Source organism: Cydia splendana, chromosome 3 (genome assembly GCF_910591565.1).
Source record: "Cydia splendana chromosome 3, ilCydSple1.2, whole genome shotgun sequence".
Taxonomy (NCBI): Eukaryota; Metazoa; Arthropoda; class Insecta; order Lepidoptera; family Tortricidae; genus Cydia; species Cydia splendana.
Window position 1 is genome coordinate 18,605,904 of NC_085962.1, and position 23,239 is coordinate 18,629,142.

General features: G+C 37.8%; 1 protein-coding gene and 1 non-coding gene across 2 annotated transcripts in view; one reads left to right on the top strand and one right to left on the bottom strand.

The window, feature by feature from the left end:
- LOC134789376 (probable phospholipid-transporting ATPase IA) overlaps positions 1-23,239 on the top strand; it is a 79,110-nt gene that overhangs the window by 8,325 nt on the left and 47,546 nt on the right. The window contains exon 2 of the mRNA XM_063760008.1: positions 20,177-20,306. Coding sequence (XP_063616078.1) covers positions 20,177-20,306 — 130 coding nt within the window. The remainder of the gene's footprint in view (positions 1-20,176; positions 20,307-23,239) is intronic.
- Trnae-cuc (transfer RNA glutamic acid (anticodon CUC)) lies at positions 17,462-17,533 on the bottom strand. Its single transcript has one exon. It is a non-coding gene; the product is annotated as a tRNA-Glu (tRNA).

Sequence of the window (23,239 nt, forward strand, 5' to 3'; positions counted from 1 at the left end):
AAAGTTGGATCTACTTTGACAATTTACCATCATCCGTAGGTAATCTCAACTAGAAAACTTCCCTACTGTGCTAGGTTTAAGTTTGTCGAGTTATTTGGGTCCACCGTTTCACAGCAACATTATTATAAATAACATACCTATTAATGTCCCAAACTAAAATACAACTACTAAAATTGGAAGAAAAATACTCACAGTGATAATTTAAACATAATTCTGGGGGAACCAGGAAGGAGTCTTCAGTACCGGTTTTTTCCCGGGAATTTCAGAACCGGGATTTCTCGGAAGCATGCCTTACGTTTTTGTATGAGCCAACAAATAGAACATTGTTAGACACCCAGACACTTGTTTCTTGAGGATCATGCATAATCTAGCAGGAGGTAATCTGGGACTCGGAAACAAGATGCAGCTGCAGCCTGTAAAACAGGATTTACACACGAGCGGGAAATATATTATATAGTAGTTTTCAACACACTAATAGGTACCTAGCTCAAAACGTGGAACTAATTGAACCACTTTTAGGCTCATTAGCCCTAGATATTATAGACGCGTGCTTATTTATTATATTATGAGAGAGAGAGAGAAACCATTTAACATTTATTGCAAATATTGCAACGCTGGTTTTCAGCGCCCTATAAAACGAAAAAAAAATATTATGTATTAAGTAATGAAAAGAAAAAGAAACATTAAGTATTAAGTAATAAAGAACATTAGATAAATGAGTAGAAGAAAGAGAAAGAGTAGGTATTTGAAAGCATGCATTCTGTATTATATATGCGTGGTTGATTGTGTAGTATTATTATAAGTACTAAAATATTACTAGCAAAAAGCAGAGCTTTGTAAGGGCCCGCGGAATTTTTCTACCTATATAGTTATAATTACTAAGACAGTATTTAACAAGAGATTGATCTTTAAAAAAAATATTATGATATGATAATGGCTTCTGTAAATAATAATACGCCGAATCAATTTTCAGAAATTTATTTTATCAATAGGTATCTTACATTAAATTCCTCATACGATTATCTTCATATTTCCAGACTCCATTTCAACACATGTGTCTAGCTCGCCTCATTTTTTTCAACACAGAAAAAGACGGGCAAAACCTCAAAATAAAATAAAAATATTTCTGCAAGGCATCAAGGCCTCTTTTACAAGTCAATTACAATAGTAATTGGTGCTCCGGACTTTTGTAAGGCGTGCGCGGAGTTTAAGCCAACAGGTGAGGCCCCTTTGACATTTTAATGAGATGTTTTGGATACCTACGTCGAGATATAGATGGTTCCCTTATGATCTGCTTATAACAGAATACGTAATATTAAAAAGCTACTGTCGCGGCGCAGTCTGCAGAACGTGACAGTATCATGAAACTGCGTGTGGATCAGCCGGCGAGTCTTTCGATCAGCGCCATAATGAGATAATAAATGTAGCGTCTTGGCCTTGCGAAGCCCTTCATCGATCCGCGCGTGGACGTTTGGCTTGCCTTTGTTATATTTTTTAATGTGTTTAAACGAAAAAAACGGCCAAGCGCGAGTAAAAATCGGGTTTCGTGTCACCAAATATTTTTTTTTAGAAGAGCGACTCTCGTGTAGGTGCATTTAATTCGGTTGTGCGATCACTTAGCACCACTAGGCTCAAGCTGATCAAAACCAATCAAATTGTTAAAACAGAATCGAGCTAATGTTTCATCAAGCTGTTTAGTAAGCAAACGAACTATTTCAGGGGAAATTGCCCAGTTAACGGCGGGTCGCGGTCAGCGGTTACCTCGTGCAACTCCATTATTAGCCAATGTTCCAATATTTGTGCTTCCTACATTATTGAGGTTTTCATTAACGAAAAATTTTGTATAGTAGGTATCGTAAAAGTTAACATCGCATATAGTTACGAAACTTTCTGAAAATAATGAGTTTAATCATAATGTACCTCATCATTGGCCTTTACATCATTTTCAGATGTTTATTACAGCTGCTGTGTATTCCGAGAGTCGCATGTGTACTTAATAAAATAAATTACATATAGAACTATAGGTAACTAGAGCCACAGTACACTAAGAACAGTAGTGAATCTAAGGCCGCTCGGCAAGTTATTTGCCTACACTTGCGTTGGCGCTTAGGGTTGTCACTTTTATTTTTAGTTAAATATTATTTGCGTATTATGAGTAGCACTACGTTTCTATTTATTATAATGTTGCCTAAGTCAGGTACGAGATCGATACGCTTCATTATATCACTATTGTATACAATACTTTTCTACGAGTCAACAAATACAATACTTTAAACTAGTAGAATCATATTACAAACAACCCAAACCAAAAGTATACCTACAGCTAAAAGCGCGAGCAGCCGCGATACTTTCATACTGGTACGCGTCCCGGCGCGTTGGTCAACGACACCTTCTCGTAACTCATGAGGCCCTGGTACTTGCTCCGCGCTAAATTCAATTTTTAGACAGTTGTCTTCTCGATATTGGCCACCGTAGCCTATGGGGACTAACAAGCAACACTAAGTGGTTTTCGTAGTCTATGGATGTTGCTATATTAAGGGTGTCACATGCGCGTTTCTGACTTATGAACCAATTGTTTCTACTATTTTGAGCTATGGTTTTGTTTCGTCCTCTTGCTCGCGGCGAGCTGTAATTGGCCAATTTCATTATAGTTGAGTAAACTGTATCGAAATGAATATTATAGTTGAGTTGGGAGCCCATACATTAAAAATACCCAATTGCAGTATGGTATAAGAAATCTTAATTCAAGAATTACAGTTGACGAGTAGAAAAAATACTATTGTCTCTGTTCGAAGTCATGGTCAAAAAAATTAAGGCCTACCGTCAGAGCAGACAAATGCGAGCGGGCGGGCAGCGTACTCGAATGCACGCGATCACAGTCGCGGTACGGCCCACACTGCCGCCACCGTATTCCCCCGTATATTATGCTAATGTGTGCGTGGCAGCGCGTGCGTACACGGCGCCCGGCGCGCACGCACACATTCAAGCCGGCAGCGGCACATTTCTATGAAGATTCACTACTGTTCTTGTACTGTGCTAGAGCTTGCTTATTAGAAGGGGGCAAAAGGTATGTCACGCCGCGCGCGCGTAACTTGTGACGGAAGAACTATAGCTATCACGGTTTTTTTTTAATTTACATTTTATCTCAGTCACTTTGAAAGACCCCTGAGCTATATAACTAGGTAGCTATTTTATTCTAAAATTATGCTGCTGTGGTATACAGAGTAACGATATAGGTAGAGTTACTCGTAGACCAAGAAAAGTCTGCGACGATTTTGATAGTGCAAGTGTTATTTTAAACGTCAAACTTCTATGAAATTATGACATAGGTATTTGAATAACACTTGCACTGCGTAAGTTATCAAAATTGTTGCAGGCTTATCTTGGTCTAACTCTACCTACAACTACTGAAAAAGTGTATCGAGCCAACTTTAATCTTTTTTTTTTTTTATCGCGGTTACTAAAGACAATAATAATACTTCTATTGTAAACTCTCAACTTTATCCTAATTGAAGTAAGGTATAAACGTGTCTAGATATTTATGACTATGATATTACACACATACACGGACAGGTGCGGGTTCTCACGAGGGCATTAAAAATACAGCCGGCCGCAACAAACACGGACGTACGAATGTGTACGTTTAAAAATAAACTAAGCGGTTTTGAGCACAGTTTAAATGCAACTATCGATTGATGGTACAAGCAAAATGCCCAAGTGGGCAATAAAGTTCCAACAAACTTTAAATACTGGCGACGCCGGGAGCACAACACAACACAACGTGCAATGTGTCTCGTGGTTAATTTGTGTTAAGCACTAACTTGATGCTGGCACGGTGCCTCCGGGCTTCCAACTGTTCACAAAGGGATTTGCAGCCGCACTCAATTGCAATCTGTGTAATGTGACCTTTAATTTATTTATTTAATTTTATTTAAAATTTGATTCAGGCAAGATACTACAAATACCATATCTAGATAGACTAACAATCATATAGGTATATCTATGTAGGTACCTACATTTTAATAAACTTAATACTAAACACTATGTAGGCGACAAAACGGCGTGGCGTGGTTAAATCGGGTGCTCTTGTGTCGGATTCGGCCGTTTGCCATCCGAAACCGAAACACGAACCCTTGTAAGGTTTTAGGTAAGTCGGCTGGCGACTGCAACTACAAATTATTGCATTGCAACTTTACTGCTGCCTACAGCGTTGACGATGGCCAGTTCACTGTAAATTTTCTTAAGAAATTGCGTCAATGTCGTTGCCGCATTGCTGTCTTGAAGTGTTAGAACGTTCAGTTCCACTGTCCCACTCCACTTCTCCTATTAAGGAATCTGGCAAATTATTAATAAAACCAGAAGTTACTTTGCGGAAAATCATTTTGATTAAAACAAAATATTGCTTGGCTGAGCCGCAAGTCAATCAGTGCTAGCCCACGCTCCCACCACAAAAATAAATACGCAAATATAATCAAAACATCCACGTACCTACCTACCTATCTAAAATAATATCAAATAATTATTATTGTTACCTACAATGTGAATGTGCTGGTTCCCAAAATAATAACTATGGGCCAGCTGGTCGCATTTTATTGATGAAGTTTATTCGCTATATGTGCGAAGTAGGTACAATGGTGGGGGTAAGTAAAGCGATCGCAGCGCATGAGGTGGTGAAAATTGGAACTAACAAAGTATAGCGTCTTTAACATTGCATACAAGTTATATGGCTCGAAATGGAACTTTAATTTACGATTACTCCTGAGATATTCATTTAAGATATTTAATTTGATAATTATTAATACTGTATCCGTGTAAATAAATGGCTGGGCTGGGCAGCATATGGGAAGCTGCGTCGAGTCTTCACGTCATCAATCCCACAAAGTCTGAAGACAAAAGTCTTCAATCAGTGCGTCCTACCCGTGATGACATACGGAGCCGAAACGTGGACACTCACGGTAGGACTGGTCCATAAATTCAAAGTCGCTCAGCGAGCTATGGAAAGGGCTATGCTCGGAGTCTCTCTGAGGGATCGTATTCGAAATGAAGTCATCCGTCAGAGAACTAAAGTCGTCGACATAGCCCACCGGATTAGCAAGCTGAAGTGGCAGTGGGCCGGTCATATTAGCCGTAGAACCGATAACCGTTGGGGTAGGCGAGTTCTGGAGTGGAGACCGCGCATCGGCAAACGTAGCGTAGGACGCCCTCAGACTAGATGGAGCGATGACCTTCGCAAGGCGGCTGGCAAGAGCTGGATCAGAGTTGCCGCAAATCGTGCTCAATGGCGTGCAATAGGAGAGGCCTATGTCCAGCAGTGGACGAGAGTAGGCTGATGATGATGATGATGTAAATAAATAGCTTTACAAAAACCACATATTATGAAATCTTATTGTAGAAGATAAGAATGGGTATAGTAAGTAATCCTTAAAAGATAGACATACACCGTCGCGGAATTTTTTGTAGACCGATAAAAGAGAGACGTCCCCACCATACATTGTGTTGTTATAACTCCTAGACAGCTTGATTTTTTCCGACAACATCGTCATAAGTATATCAACCAATTTAAACAAAACCTTAACAAGTTATATACCTAAACCTTCCTCACGAATCCCTCTATTGATCAGGGATGTTCCGAATATCCGCATCCGCATCCGCATCCGCGGAACATCCGCATTATTTTCAACATCCGCTACCGCATAAAATCGATGCGGATGTCGACCAAGTCGGTAACAGGAACGTATTACCGCCGGCGTAAAAGTGCTAGGTAATTTCGTCATTAGGTATATATAACGAAATCGTCTAGATCCCGAAAAGTCGGCCAAGTTACTGTTTATTAAATAAAACGCACCTATATTCTTGCTCAAATACTAAACATTTCGTTTTTTTTAAATAAAAAATGCTAAAAATTTAATATATGACGTTTTTTAAGTACCAAATCTTGACATCCGCATCCGCATCTGCATCCGCGGATGTGAGGCTTTAAATATCCGCATCCGCATCCGCATCCGTGGATGTCAAAAAATCTGCATCCGCAACATCCCTGCTATTGATAGATGAAAATCGTGTGAAAATCCGTTCAGTAGTTTTGGAGTTTGGAGTAGTTTTCTAAGATGAGAATTGACGTTTTCCCCTAGATTTGCGGACGCTAGGTTGCGTGACAGTCGTGCACATAGCGAATATTATACTAATTAAGGATCAAAAAATCAAGTTAAAAATCTAAAATCAGTTGAAAAATTAACTAGAGCCAGAAAACATTTAGGGTCAAACAGATCACTGTGTTATGTCTTTCCTGTAGACATACACAAGAGTTAAGGGCTATAAAGGTTAATTTTCTTATTTAACCCTTATCCACGTGAAAAGATCCTCCTTTTATTTAGAGAACTATGATAAAATCATTGCTTACATGCCCACAAGCTGTTAACTATTGCCCACAGGAGAGAAAAATGTACTGTTCGCGATAACACACTAGTTTTCTCTCCTGTGGGCAATAGTTAACAGCTTGTGGGCATGTAAGTAATGATTTTATCATAGTTCTTTAAATAAAAGGAGGACCTTTTCACGTGGATAAGGGTTAAATAAGAAAATTAACCTTTATAGCCCTTAACTTTTGTGTATGTCTACAGGAAAGACATAACACAGTGATCTGTTTGACCCATTAGTTTTCTGGATTTACATAACAAAAACTAGAGTAAATAACAGGCATCAGAGAACCTACGAGTAAGTAAGTAGGTAATTAGTTACGGGCACCTTTCTCTTTTACTCCAATTAAGACGTAATTAGAGTAACAGAGAAAGATGCCCGCAATTTGCGAACTTCGGTGCTCGCGGTTATAGGTAGTCCAGTTCCAAATTTACTGTAACGTAAGCCTACACAATTACACATACTGACACCGTGACACCGTTATCCCGGCTTATTCCCACCCATCCGTGGCAGTACCTATAGGTTAGATAGATATCTATTAAGGTCGAGGCGGCATAGCCAAGGTGACAATCGCTTGCGCTTCGCTATCGAATCGCTTCGTCTCTCTATCGCTCTTCCATATTAGTGATGTGCCAGTGACAGTTGCGTTTCGTTCGCTACGGAGCGATAGCGATTGGCATGTTGTCTATTGGGCCTGATTTGACGACAATGGGACCAATTAGAAAGAGTAGGTATGTACCTACTTACCTTTCAAAAATATAAATTTTGAAATCGGTCTTTAGTATATTATATAGGTAATCTCCAAGTAATCGGTGAACATCCAAAAAACATATTTCGACTGACTTAAGAACCTCCTCATTTTCTTCAAGGTTGGTAAATTAGTCAGACTGGTCCAACCGCGGGTAGGTATTTTGTGAATCTACTTGGCAGCGGCAAAATGAAGGGAGGGGGTAGGTACCAACTCACCCACGTCCAGTAGGCAATCGAATTTTGCATCAGGCTCCACTGTCTCGTTAATTTGCGCTTTATTGGAAATGGAATACGCTGAATTAAACATATAAAGCAGCTTTAAGTAATACAATATTGCTATTCCCCGGTTTCTTATTATTCTACCTAACAAACTAATCGAAGTAATTCTCAGATTGAAATCAATTAAGATCTACCTACTAAGAAAGATTTAAGAATGTTAAATGAATGAACAATATCAAAATAGCCTGCGCTATTTTGGAGCCAAAAGCTTTTTACGCATTTGAAATGAAATGAGAAAATTATTTTAAGGCAATTATTTAGTGGCACTTAGGTACTTTACGCGTAAAACTAAATTAGGTAAATTAATTAAGTAGTTCGGTTGATTGGTTGTTGTTTGACTAATTGTATTAAATATATTAAGAACGGGACCTACTCACGTATTTTAAGATTTTTAAGTCGATATATTTAATACGTCTGTGTCTCACGGAAGTTTTGTTAAAGCTAAATTATCTTACTAGTATGTTTAAATTAGACTACGACTACATTAAGTTAGGACTAGGTCCTTACCTTACACCATGCTCTTCACGAAAAACTTGGCGGACTGGGCGTCTCTGAGCGGGATCGGAATCTTTACCTAATTTTCATTAGGTTCTTGGGAAAAAAATCTAGACTACTGGCCACACACGTTTATTTATGGCAACCGGATTCAAACTGTCACTGTCAAAGTAGTTTAAAATTACGTCACCTTGGCGCTAGTGATGCTGGCTAATAGTGATGTAGGTTTTGCGCATATCGATACTGAATAGATGTTTATTTTCTACATAATATTTTAATATTTGAATCTTGATCCATTTATTTAGTTGTCTCTTACATTGGAGCGTCATTAAGTTTAACTTATGTGTCTAAAAAGTTTGGAATAAACCTTTTAATGGTAGGTAGGTATTTGAAGACTTTTCAACTGATAAATTATAGTAGGTAACTGTATTTTATTGATTCAATGTTGATGTACAGTCGACGTCAAAGATATGTTTACCTACACTTTTGCACTTTACTCCTTTGTAATAAGGCGAAGAATGTATAGGTACATATCTTTTACGTCGACTGTACATGTAAATTATCTAATTTTAGAGAACAATTCATTTCGATAGGCTCTTACGTTACGATTTTTGCTAAGCGGACTAATTTAAGCTTCGTTTGTCGCCTAAATAATCACTCCACCGGCAAGACTTCGTTTTGAATTTCTTTTCGGCAATAAATTTCCCCACTCCAAAAATATGTTTATATTTCGTCACCCTAAAAATGTTTATTATTATTATAGGATATTTTCATTCTTTTTGCAAAAAAAAAATATCGATAACGATGAATCCCAGCGCTTGTGAAGTATGTGGGCGGCGCTGCTCCCCGGTCGATATCGATACCAAGTGTGTGTCTTCGCTCCGCTCGTATAGCGGTTGTTTGTGATGTCAACATTACGACTCAAATTAAAATTAAAACTATTTCCACGGCCACAATCTAACCGAAATAATTAATAATAGTACAAACTACGCGATACTCGTATTTCGAATAAACTAAAAGACTAGTATGTTGGGTCTAAGTAATTTTTGTAAAAGCTTATTTTTGCTCGTTTTTCACAGTAAGAAAATCGTTTAGGAAGTAAATAATGTGTGTCAAATTTAGTGTTTACGTAGAGGAAGTGATCTCAGCGCGCTGCGCGTGTAACAAGCCTGTTTAGCGGTGAAGTGAACTGTTAATTAGTGATAAATGGATCTCCGGGAGTTGCGGGACCGCACGATGGCGCCCTTCACGCGGTTCTACCGGGCCATGGTGCTCAAGATGAACCAGCGTAAGTCTCCTTGTGTTCTGAAACTCATCTCTTAACCCCCTGGACTTTCTGCATCCCGGCCTTTTGATCTTTGTGAGTGTGACCCAATATCGATATCGCGAGTGACGGTGCGAGGCGCAGGTAATTTTTCGAAGGGATTACTGAATCCTGTTTGCAGTAATTTAGAGTAGGACACTGCTGTCTACTAGGGTGAGATGGTCATACCTACATAGTTTATTTGTTCCAACATATGTCTTCTTCCTGCTCTTGCACGGCTTTAATTAGATTGCCACTATACACTCTATGGGGACACAGGACACAGCTATGCTTCTATAAAAAATACGTGATATCAATGTTGCTTAAAAAGTATAAAAATTGTGCACATTCTGTAATAAAATTGTTGAGATTTGTTTTCAAAACCGAACCGTCTGGACAGTTTCAGAAGTAAAACAGATCTGGGGAAGCCCAGACAGACAGCAGCTCTATCTAAACAGCATAGGTTAATTTAGGAAACCTACTCTTAGGCCGTTGTAGAAGTCTCACTTAAGCCCTCGAATGATGGAATGTAGATCCACTTATCCACTCACATGATTGATATTTTTCAGTGACCTCTATTTTTATACTAAAATAAGGTTGATAGCTGGTAGCAACAGTTACCAAAAGCATGTGAGTGGATATGAGGAAACTATTTAGCAATGTGACAGACAGACGGATGGACAGAGTCACAGCTTCCTTTGGGTAGTTACACCTTCCTTCCTTAGGGTTCCTTTTGTACCTTTTTGGTACGGAACCCTAAAAAATAATCCCGGCACACAAGAGGTTCAGTTGGGTCAGGTTGTAAAATTATATTAATAAAACATCTGAATCTGAATATTGAGAGCTCAGCTAAACTAGGTGGTGTGATACCCTTAGAGCAGCGGTCGGCAACCTTTTTTTGCGTAGCTTTAGTAGCATAGTTAACGATGAGTAAGTTGACGCGGGCCGCACTTTGTTAATATTTATGACTTTATCAGACATTGTCGTTTCTCAATATTACATAGCCAGAGAGGCTCGCAGGCCGCAAGTGACAGTTTCACGAGCCGCATGCGGTCCGCGGGCCGCAGGTTGCCGACCGCCGCCTTAGAGCATTTAATAACTGGAGATGTCATGGCTGTCATTTTCTGTACAAATCAGTGTGCCAATTTTGGCAGGGGAGGGGACGTCAAATGTATTGCTTTCTACATGCTTTGTACATAACATACAAATAGCCATGTCAGTCCATACAAAAGTTTGCACAATTGTTCAAGGTTATCGGCAGAGGGGTAAGCTCTTAAAAGCGACTCCAGTTATTAAATGCTCTAAGGTGATACCCTCTAGTCTAGCAACTTCATTAAAAATTGCAATTGTTTCACTGGCTTCATATCAGTGACTTCTCCGTATTTACAGTGTTCATTTTTATGTTCTCGTTAAACACAAGCCTGATAAGACTTGTGATAAGGAATTCCATATCAAACAAAACTTAAATTGAAACTGTTAAACAGGAATATGGAATACTATTAGAAGTATTAGAACAAATTAAAATATTTTAATTTGTTTTTATTTCAAGTAGAAACACTACTATAAAATTATAAACTGAAATAAATGTCATCTACTAAGAAAAAGTGAACAAGTGAGTTTATTTCAGTTTAGGAATATGGAAGTTTCCAGCTATATATTAGGTTTTTTTTTCAAGGACATTAAACTAAATATTTAAGTAACTATTTAATTCTTCCATTTCCTTTCTTTATTTTCTTTTAGGGGGTAAATTTCCAATAAATATATGTTTTTGTCTAGTATCCACAAAACAAGCCTTATTGAGCTTACTGTGGGACTAGGTACAAATCAACCTAAAGATAAAAAAAACTGATTTATTTGCATCTAAATATTTCTTCATTACATTACATTACTCATTCATGAATTAATAAGTATGTTCTTCCTTGTAAATGTATTTTCCTTGTATTTATTTCCTTTATATGTTCTAATCCAGTCCGAAAATAAATAAGACTAGCATATTCGTCCAAACTCAAATTAATGTAACAGCAAGACAAGGAAAATATATTTATAAAAAAGACGGGAGTAGAGTAGGTATTGCTATTCTGCAGTTTAACACATTGAGCGCCAGGAACCCGCTCGGCGGGTTTTTTGTTCGTAATCGCTTTACTTTACAAAGCGGGAAAATGCTGGCATCCGCTACGAGCGTAATTCTTCTTATTTGTCGTATCCTCATGGCTGAGGGACGTGACGAATGTGGACACTTCACCAGCGCTCTCCAAGCCGCTCTGTCTTGGGCCCAGTGCATGCTAGCCTGCAATGTGGCGTTTGTCTCTGACGTTATTCTGTCCGCCCAACGTGTGGCCATACGTCCACCCCTACGCTTCCTTGCCATGCGGCCAGTAATAAGGAGCTTTTCCAGGCTATCCGGCCCTGTCCTGCTCAGATGGCCGAAGAAACCAAGTACACGTTGGGAGCAAACAGTGGATTATGATTCACTCCGAGCTATCCAGTGAACTCAAACTATCTCCATATCAAAATTCATCTGAATCGGTTCTGCGTTTTAAGCGTGAAAACGTAGGTATTTAACAGACACAGTTATGTACTTTCGCTTTTATGATTGACCGAGCAGACGCAAAGCTTCTTTCTTTCTGTTTAAGCAAAAATAATTCTGTATATTCAGCATTTTTCTCTATAGGTCGCAATTCTCAACCGATTCTCGTGAAATTTTGTGTGCAGCTTCTAGGGAATGCGGTACCGGTACTGTTCCCAAAACCGGGACTGACACTTCCGGTACTGGGAAAGAACCGGGATTTCCCGGTACTACGGTACTTTTAGGTACTGAGTATTTACTGTTATATTTTTTGTTAAATGATATTTATACTTTATACTTGTATGAAACTGAAAATTATGAATCAATTGTGTGTAATTCAGTATAAACACAACTTAGAACAGAACAAAATGATGAAAATTGACACTAGCAAAAATCACAATTTGTATGTTTTCTTACTCTAATCAATAATTTTCTTAAAATGTGTAATTTTATGAAAACATGTCGTAACTATAATTATAATATCAACCAATGGAAAAGTAAATTAATAACCGATAAGAAGAAACAACAGTTTTATAACCTTTCTTAAGAAAAATAGTATATTTTCTATCTTCACTCTTTAACTTTCGTAGATCTTCACGAAGGCGTTCTCTTTTTAGCCGATTTACATTCGCGGCTCGCCTCGGTCTCGGCTCGAGCTCTTAAGCTCGTCGAACTAATGATTACATTCTCGCCTCATGGCTCGGCTCGAGGCTCGTCTCGTGTCTTGGACACAGCTCGTAAGCTCGTCGAGCTAATGTTAAGTGAAATTTCCCTGATTGTGCTTAGATATTTAGGCAGGGGTTGACCAGCTTCTTCAAACAGCTGTGTCAAATCGAGAGATGTGATAAACAGTTTAAAAGGAACTCCGACGAGTGCAATGCGATAAATTGCATTTATGTTATTTTTGGGTTTACCATCAGATTCAAAGTATATAACAATATTTATGTGCAAACTATAATTTCTTATACTGGGTACTGGTTGTGGGTCCTGCAGTCTGCACGTCAAGGACAATTAAATAAACCTTTTTATAAATGCTTGCGTAATCCACTAGGTGAATAGTTGATCCATCTGACGTTTTTAAACTATACCATACTCATACTGTGTGTTTTTTGTCTTTTACTTTTTAGAACTAAATAAAATCATTTAGATATCAAAAAGTACGTTCGGATTCGGATTGGCCCCCTAGTCCTTATTTCTTTATTTTCACTATAAGTATTGTAGCTGTTGTAGATTTATCGTATATATATATATATATATATATATATATATATATATATATACAGGGTGAAATTTAATTCACTGGCCAAATTGAAACAACCGAAAGAACTCGAAAAAATATTAAACACGTGTTTTTTCTTTTAATACCGCTCAGTACATTTTTTTCGAAATAACTCATCATCAAGTTGTCCTAAAAACCTCGTACGTTATGGTGAACCGACAACTACCCACTACACCCGCTTCTCTCTTATCAGTTAAGGTCATTGACACCCCGCCCCTCCCGCGGTTTGCAATCGCGTCACCAATTATGAACCCTATTGCAGCGAGATTACCTACATAAGTTGCTAATTTTTCCTTTCATACTTTAACGGGCTTAGAACCGTCAAAATGCAAAGGCAACCCATTTTTAATCTAAAATGTTATTTCTGACTAATGATTATTAACAAAACGTCCGTGGCTTAAAAACTTGGTCAGGAATCTTTGCATTCAGGCGTATTTAAAAAATTGAATCAACTTACGTACATTTCATTAAAAATCGACGCAATTAACGAAAGTCCCACGAGATGGTACTCTTGGATTCAATCCTTGTCTGCGAAGGCGTGGAACGGATTCCATTACGTATAATCTTTGTGCACCACGTAAACACTCACCACTTAATAAATAACACCGTACCACTTCGTAATATTCGCGGTTCGAAAACATTTTTTTTAACCTTAGTACGCGCGCGATTATTATTTTAAGGTTGGCGAGTGACGAGTGACTAATCATTTATGCTTACCGTTATGTTTACCGCTAGCGCGGAATGGTTTAGTTTAGACTACCCTCGAAATTGATAAACCTGCCTACCATCGCCAACACTAACTAGGTGGACCCTATTGCAACGATTATAAGGTTTAGTGAAGGTCAGATAAGGGTTTTGCTGATGTTGTTGTTAAAACCTACTATTAGGTTTGTTTACATTTGTGGTAATAGGGTGACCACGACTCGTGGAAAATATTTAAAAATTGAAAAATGAAAATTAAAAAAAAATGTACTCTTTTTTTTCGCTAAATAGATTCCTTAAGTGTAACCTAGTGCCGGGAATGAATATGGCCAGTGATTTAAATTTCACCCTGTATATATATATTAGGGTGGTTCAAAAAACATTTTTTTTTATTTTCCTACGGGGCACCCCCTTATTTTGTTACACTTATTATGTTGATAAAATACACCAAGTTTCGTAATTTTATCTCAACTACAAGGGGGTGCTACAACACTTTGAAATTTTTCAAAGTTGTATGAAATCCAAAAAAAAAAGTTTTTATTATTCAGAATTTTATTTAAGTATCTGGTTTCACACTATTTGCACATGTGATTTATAAGTTTTTAAAGTAGAAAAACATTTTTATTTCTATTTTTTATAATTTTTCAAAAGTAAGATTTTTTGAATTTCGCCTAAAAAAGTCATAAAAACTAGAAATAAAAATTTTTTTTTACTTAATAACTTTTAAATCACACTTTCAAATAATGTGAAAACCACTACTTACATAAAAATCTAAAAAAAAATAAAAATCTTACTTTTGAAAAATTATATAAAATAGAAATAAAAATGTTTTTCTACTTAAAAACTTATAAATCACATGTGCAAATAGTGTGAAACCAGATACTTAAATAAAATTCTGAATAATAAATACTTTTTTTTTTGGATATCATACAACTTTGAAAAATTTCAAAGTGTTGTAGCACCCCCTTGTAGTTGAGATAAGATTACAAAACTTGGCGTATTTTGTCAACATAACAAGTGTAACAAAATGAGGGGGTGCCGCTTCTTCTAACTAGAGTTTGAATTTTTCCCATACAAACGTGAACCACCCTAATACATATACAGCTACAATACTTATAAGTAATAAGTATATAATAATATCTGACTACTTTAGCCTGACTGTCAGGAATTTGGGTAGTTATCACTCCCGATGTCGGGTCGCCAATACAACGCCCCAATCGTAGCGCCGGGCAGCCGTGACTGCCGAGGGTACCATTGCCTACACTGTTAACTGACAGTTCGTGTACCTTATTACAATAGGCATAAGGTCCACTGATGGACAGTTAAGAGTGTTGCTGTTACACGGATGCTACGGAGATTACGCGCTAAATTTTAAACTGATTTAATGCGGTTTTCTATACTAACTTTCCAGTACCGAAAAGTACCGAGGAAACGGGATTTACATTACCAAAACCGGTACCCGAAAAGTTGAAATTTCCCGGGATTTACCGGTACTTTCGGTACCGGGAATTCCCGGGAGCATTCCCTAGCAGGTTCGAAATGACCACCATATTTTATGCAAAATAAAGATATTTGATATTTGATATTTGATGTAGATTTTATCGATGATTATTTTAGTTTTTTAGTGTACCGTACAAAACTTTGTTCACGGAACACTTATTTTTTTAAATGGTGGAGCCATAGAGTTCGTGATGTCTACAGCTCATAGAGTAAAGACACTCATGAGACATTATTGTTAGTAGGGATTGAAAATACCTAACCAAGGAACGCACAAGCAATCCTCTTTTGCCTCTTTCGCGATCCTTCCAGATCTTATTATAGTTAGGTACCTATACATTAAAAAAATATTCTATTCTATTCTAATTTGACCAAGTCATGACTAGTCAAATCCTCCGGATAATCTGTCGCGACTAGTCTATGGCTTTCGAAAAGTCGCAAGCGCCCAGCTTAAGCTACCAACGTACCTAATTAAAACCATTCGATTTTTCAAGTTGACAATTCGTAAACCTTATGGCGAGGACATAAAGTCCACCAATGGTTAGTATTGTGTAACCTTGACAGGCGCCTTTAGTGGCCGCGACCTAGGTTTCTATTCTAGACGACCTACTTGATTACAATCAACGGCTTTACTTTTCCACTATTTGACGTTAATACAATGCTCCCCGAAATTAGAAAGTATAACGTATACTACTTATATTTAATATACAATGTGTTTGGACAGCTATGGTGGAGCTGGTAACCACGGACCACGTATAGTAACTTACAATGAATTTTGTCGACAAATCACCCCATAGGTACTTATTTTTTTACTCAACTACGTTAAAATTGCACCCTGTAAAGTTTTATGACACCATAAGTACACTGGCGCACTTGGTAAATTAACCATTATCTGTCCAATTATCGGTCGCACATGTGTATATAAAAGAAGTGTCGTTCGGTAGCTTAAGAACTAGGGCATAAACGACGTTCCAAAATGTTACAGAAAAGTTGTTGAGAAGTACTCTTAAGTATATAAGTATTACGTGAAAGAGGTTTTAAGGCTCGGTCTAAGCAGAAGTAAAGATTACCATGTTTGGCCAAGGTCGGTATTTGCAAGCTACATACACCGCGTACCTAAGATCCCTATCTAGTCGTTATGCAGCGGCCTTGAGTTCAACGAATCGTAGGGTTAGACTTTAGGCTGACAGCTTAATGCACAAACAGTGCACAGGCCGTGCAGTACGTGCACACTGCACAATATCATGAAATCGGCTTTCACCCCTATTTTCTTGGATAAAAATTAAAAGTGTCCCATTGTCCACACTGTTAAGAGTGATAAGCCTAATTTCAAAAACGTAAATTCCACTGATAATAAAATTAAAGAGTGTTGCTGTTAGTAAATTGTCCATGTATGCATTGGACGTAAACATTATACTACCTACTACTATCATCTATACTATCAGAGGTATAGTGCAAACCGGTGGCAATAACCATAACACTAAATTATCATGACATGGCACTATATGGTAGCGCTGGAAATTTGCCACTGCCTGTTTATTATGAAAACTGGACTGAACCGAATCGATCTGCCTGTACCACATAGGCTATCCAATATCCATATATCTCTCAACAATTTGGACTCCAAGAACGCCTAAAGTCATAAACACGGATGGCAACTGCAACACGGATACTGCTGCGTTTGCTGCATCCTTGCTGTAGCGAGAATTCGAGAAATAAGCGATATCGCTGACAATTTCCTTACTTAAATTGTGTGACTATATACATAATGTTATAGTCGCGATAGCAATGGCGTAACTACAGCAACTCTATTTATCAAAAGAATTTTAAAAATCCCCGCTATCGCCCGATTTCATTTTGATGCATTTTCCTGACGAACAGTATTCGCACAGTCCGCCGTGAATTTTATTAATCATGATTCACGTATTTTAGAACCGTCTGTTTCCACGGGATTTATTATGGATGCATTCATTTGACCCATTTTCGCGAAAATAGAGACTACATTGTTTTACAGACTCTTTCAAATAAAACAACCAATGTTTATTGTTCATGAATGTAAAATAAATTATAATATGTTGTTTTGGATACTTACTCATCTTGTTTTTTATTGGCAAAGATCTTACAATACAAGCAAAATCAAAAACTGATTCTACAAACAAAGAGCAAAAAGTGATTCCGATACCGGGAATCGAACCCGAGCCTCCTGGGTGAGAGCCAGGTATCCTAGCCACTAGACCATATCGGATGTTGAGTGAGGTGTTCAAATAAGCAATCTTTATATACCTACTTACCGCAGTATAATAACGACCGATTGTGTACAGTCACCTGCAATAATATGTTACTCTTCGAAGGCTGCAAAAATATGTGACACGCTCTTATGGCTTTACAAATAAGATCGTGTCAGATATTTTTGCTGCCTTCGTTGTGTAACATATTATTGCATGTGACTGTACAATATCATCAATATTATATCTCAATGATGTCGAAATGGGATCATGATCAAATATCAGATTAATGTGAAGTTCAAATGCCCCTATGGCCCCTTCTGTCACCATAATCTTAAATTATGGATGTTTATTTACATTTGATGTGTAGGTGTTTGTACTAGTTATTACCTTACTGTTTTATTACGTGTTCGACCTTTTAACTGACGTCATTTCATCGACGATTGTTATTGATTGGTCAACGTTGTATGGTTAAAATAAAATGACTTTGAAATATGTACTATTAGGTAAATTGACAATGAATAATGTTACAACAATTTATGAATTCTTTTACAGCAATCAATTCAATTCAATTTACTAAAAGTAGAATGTCATTAAACTTTGTTAATATTTTATTTTATTTACATAGTTACTTAGAAAATAAAAGTCCCCTTTTAAGATAAATTTATTGTGATGGACGGGAAACTCTTGGGGAATCCGACACTGAGCATGGTCTTGGCCGGGTTTTGTACTACTTTTCCCGTATTTTTGGTTGATTGATTATCGATTTTATCATGTCTGATTAATTAACTAACATTTTCTGGTCAAAAAAACGATCAATCAAGCCGAAATCGCCCATCCCTACTTTAGTTAATCATCACGCGCCATCTGAATAATTGCTTGTCGCGTTGTCTAAAATGAAGATGCTAATTATATTTAACAACCAGACATGTTTGTTTTACTTCTGTTCTTTGTAAATATACAATACGACCACCATAATATGCCGTAATCGATCCTATTATAATCACATAAGGTTTATTATGCTTCTGAGCCATTATCGTTTCTCTGTAAAAATGTTGAACGTCTAGTAAACCGTTGGAAATTGGCCAAACTAATATTTATACTTGTTACGACAATAGGTATGATTATAAAGATGTTATAAAATTATCTTTATCTTCTACAGAGTGACCATATGAGTTACTGATTAAGAAAATTCAGCAGGAATATAAAAGATATTTTTCCAACGTACGTGACCCCTCCAAGTCGACCAAAACAAGAAAGGCTTTTTCTCGATCAAGTTACAGGAAAATACATAGCAAGACTGTTCCTAAAAGGTTAATAATTACCATATATTGCTATAAGCAAAGGCAATAACATCCATTTGTGCCTTGTAAAGTTCTTTAGCATAGTCCGAGTAATGTCATGTTTGGTCTTACATGGCTGAATAATAGAAACACCAATCAAAGCCACTGCCGCGATGTCCATCACGTGCTTTCATTACGATCAATAGTAGCAGCACTATAGCAGCTAAGATGGCTAAGCGGATTAGCTAGCCTAGCCAAGATCAAGGGCGGGGCGTAGCCAGCCAGTGAACTATTTACGAGATCATTGCCATACATTATTTAAGTAACGTTTGACGTTTTCTATAATTATTGGACCCCAGGTGACCATTTTCAACACTCGATGAATGGCCCGCTCCTGATTACTGCACCTACTTTTTACTTGCCTTTTTCGGTGTTTACATGCTTACAGGGTGTTCTTTCAACCCGTTTTTCAGCCATTTTTTTTTCTACTTACCAACAAAAAAAATGTATTGCCAGTTCAGACAATTCTGATATCGGAGACACAAATTTTTATTTCGCCAATTTGGGGTTGGCCGTTGGCCCCATTGTAAAAGTTTCAAAGTATGACTTATATTTTATCTCTCAAAATGTAAAAAAAAAACTCGTGATATGATATGATATGATCCAGCTGGCATGATAATGGGGATTGAACCGGCGAAGAGAAAATTATCAGCGGCAGATGTTGTTAAGCGGATGAAGTAGGTATTCAAAATCTTCTACACAAAAAGAAGCACATGGTATAAAAGACCTTAATGCAGTCTTCATGTTTCAAATAAAACACTATTTAGTCTCTTTCTGTCGTATGCAATGCTGAAACCCGATTAAAACCCATTCGGATTGAAGTAAAAGGGTTTTCCGTTGGTAATTGTATTATCATCCTTTCGCTCGTCTGCTTCATTGAGACTACGCTTGTTTTTTAGGTTGTGTTGTCTTTTTTCTTTTACTTAATCCTCTCGCATCCTCGCTTCAGTGAGAATGTTAGCTGCATTTAAAATAAATTAATTCAGACCATGCACGAAATAAACCACTAGAAAGTTATTGGAAAAACGTAGACCGCAGTTATTTTTAGAGCCTGTTTTTTATTTAATAAATAGGAAAGAAGTATAAAGGTTTAATACCCACACGTATTTCCACCATGAATGCATACATGCACGTCAAAAAGGCCACTGTCAATGAAACGATCCATATTATTGACAGTGGTGTTTTTGATCGGGTATTACTCCGAAGATTTTTTTGTTTTCCTCTTATAGAACAAGATATCATGGAACCGCAAAGGGAAACTCCCCATATTGCTCTACAAATTAAATATTTTTATTTAAACATATATTTCTTTGTTTACAGATGAGGACGAAGCGACGACATCCGGCCTGACGGACGGCGCGCAGGGCGACGTGCAGAACCGCGTCATCTTCGTCAACCGACCGCAGCCGCAGAAGTTTCTCTCCAACAAAGTGTCCACCGCCAAATACAGGTACGGACGTGTCCGGCTGCTGGACGGCGCCGTATGTGCTACAGAACCGCGTGGTTTCACCAAGCGCTCGCAGCCGCAAAAGTTTGTCTCCAACAAAGGCTCCACCGCCAAATACAGGTACGGACGTGTCCTGTCCGGCTGCTTGACGGCGCCGGTTGGGCTACAGAACCGCGTGACTTCACCAACCGCTCGCAGCCGCATCAAAAGTTTCTCTCCAACAAAGTCTCCATCGCTAAATACTGGTATGGACGTGTCCGGTTGCCGGACGGCGCCGGATGAGCTACAGAACCGCGTCATTTCACCAACCGCTCGCAGCCGCAAAAGTTTCTCTCCAACAAAGTCTCCACCGCCAAATACAGGTACGGACGTGTCCGGTTGCTGGACGGCGCCGGATGGGCTACAGAACTGCGTGGTCTTCGTCAACCGCCCGCAGCCGAAGAAGCTCATGTCCAACAAGGTATCACAGTTGGTTCTATTACTTAGGTAAACTCAAGGAGTATCAGTCATCGGAGTTACCTTTCGTTGGTTGACAAACACAAAGTTCTAAATTTTGTTATTTATAAAGTGCTGATAACATCAATGTGCCCATAAAATGTTAATGGGCCGAAAGTCCTTGCTCCAATTTAGGCTATTAAAACTACCTACACTATACAAGTTTTTGGGAACAACTAAAAATATTTTGATTTGCGTTTTAAGTATGTAGTCACACTACATTATTATTATTATTATTTTATAATTTATTTAGAAAACAAACAGCCTTTTACAAATAAGTCTTACAAAAATTATTAAAAATAGGCCTAAAGTTTCATATATTACTAGGTTGACTATTACAATAAAGGTAGTAGGTTACTTAATTATAAATTACCCGAAGGTATAGTTGTGTATACTACACGCAAATAAAATAAGAAAACAATGCAAAATATAACTAAAAACAAATTTTTCAATTAAATTTTTCAATTATGTATATAAAAAATTGTAAACTGAAATATATGTTATATACTAAATAAAAACTGATAAAGCCCTTCAGTGACGGAGGCCGTATTCGAACCGGCGGCGGCGTCTTCAACTATCGTGGCAATTTTTTATTTACTATACGGTATCTATTACAGTTTATTGCCTATTACTCACTGTTATAATCTAACTTGTCCAACTCACGACGCATAAACTGTAACAGAACACAATACCGTCGCCGTAGCACACGTGTCTCATCTGCCCTGCCAAGTGGATAATATCATTTGTCAAAAGCGTATAATGGGAGCATCCAGAAATTTACGTAGCAGACTATCAAGGTGAATCAAATCCATGCGACTTTTTCCTTAACTTAGCATGGCAATTAGCATTAAAATGGCCTGCACGATTAATTCATTTGCGTCCCTCTGACTTTCAGATACAGTTTCAGCGACCTTGGTCCATTTTACATTATGAAATTCGCAGTAAGATGAAGATATTCGCGGTCTCGAATCTGAGACCGTAGCGTGGGCATTTTATTTGATTTGCATAAGTACCTACTGTAGAAGTTTGAACAAGTCTCGTGGGAGAGCTCATTTCTAGCAGTAGATAATAGTAAACCATGTATTATTAAAATAAGTACACAACAATAACCTAGTAAAATACAACATAATAAAAGTGAATGTTTGTATGTTTGGATTTCTAGCTGTTTGGATGTTGACTTCCTCAATATTGAACTGCTTTATTATATGGTGTTTGTTCCCGGATACCTGGGCCTGGAATTCCTGGGGATTTGCGCCGTCAAAGATCCTGATCATCCTTAAAGGTCATTGGTGATCATGTAACCAAGATACGTCAATTTTATTGCACGTTTTGTCATTCCCCCACCATTGCGGGTTCCCGAGAACGCAAGAAAAATTATCGGGTTTTCGAGAACGGAAATAGTCCGAGAATAATGAAACCTTATTGGCATGCAGAACTATTCAAAGCTTTCTCCCCTCGAACATCACCCACTAAGTGGAATATATCGTTGTATGGCACAACAACTGCTTCAAAGAAGTCGCAAGCGAATGCCACACGTAAATATGTAAATAAGTAGAGAGCGTCTCATCGCGTCGTTTCTAAAGGCATTGAAACTGTCAACAAAAAGCATTAGCATATTGGCAGAGATGCCTGAAAACCGAAGTCGAGGGTTACCTGATATTAACGTGAAAGTTCACGGCAATACAATATGATGATTTTGTTTTAATTTGATATGGTTTTCATATGTCTTCTCATAACGTGTATATCGCTCGCACTTATTGGTGCGCGTGCGATGCCTGATGACATGACTAAAATCTAAATAAGATTAAAACCTCATTTAGATTATTAAAATAAAATCGACCTCAATAACTCTTTTTCGCACACCATATATGACAACTTATAAAGATATGGGCCGATGTTTTATTTTGCTGGCGATTTCTTTTTTTTTCGTCTAAATACTCTAAATCATCGTCACCAATCGTCATAAATGTATATCTATTTAATTAAAAATTTAAAACTAATTCTACAAATAATATAATACGACCTGTAGACATTATAGCTGGACAGACATGCGATGCGAAAGCATTTTTGTCCACGCTCAAACGAAGACACTCTGCTTGCGCTCTGCTCGCTCGGTCAGAAAACCTTAAGTTAGGAATAATTCTGACGCCAGGTAACCCTCGCCGCCCTTGCGACAGGCCGCTGCCCCACATAACCTTTAAGTAACGACCTAACGACAGTAACGACCCAGTCAAACTGCTCATTGTTGATTTACGCATTTCATGGGGCATTTGATGGCGTTTGACGTAACTGTGGTCATGTAATTAACCATATACAGGATGGATTTTTTAAATGAGTCAGCGACGCCAACTTATAGATACCATGCTACACGAAAATGGTTTCAGGAGACCTTCCCTAACTTTTTAATTAACTTTTGTACAGTCACCGGCAATAATATGTTA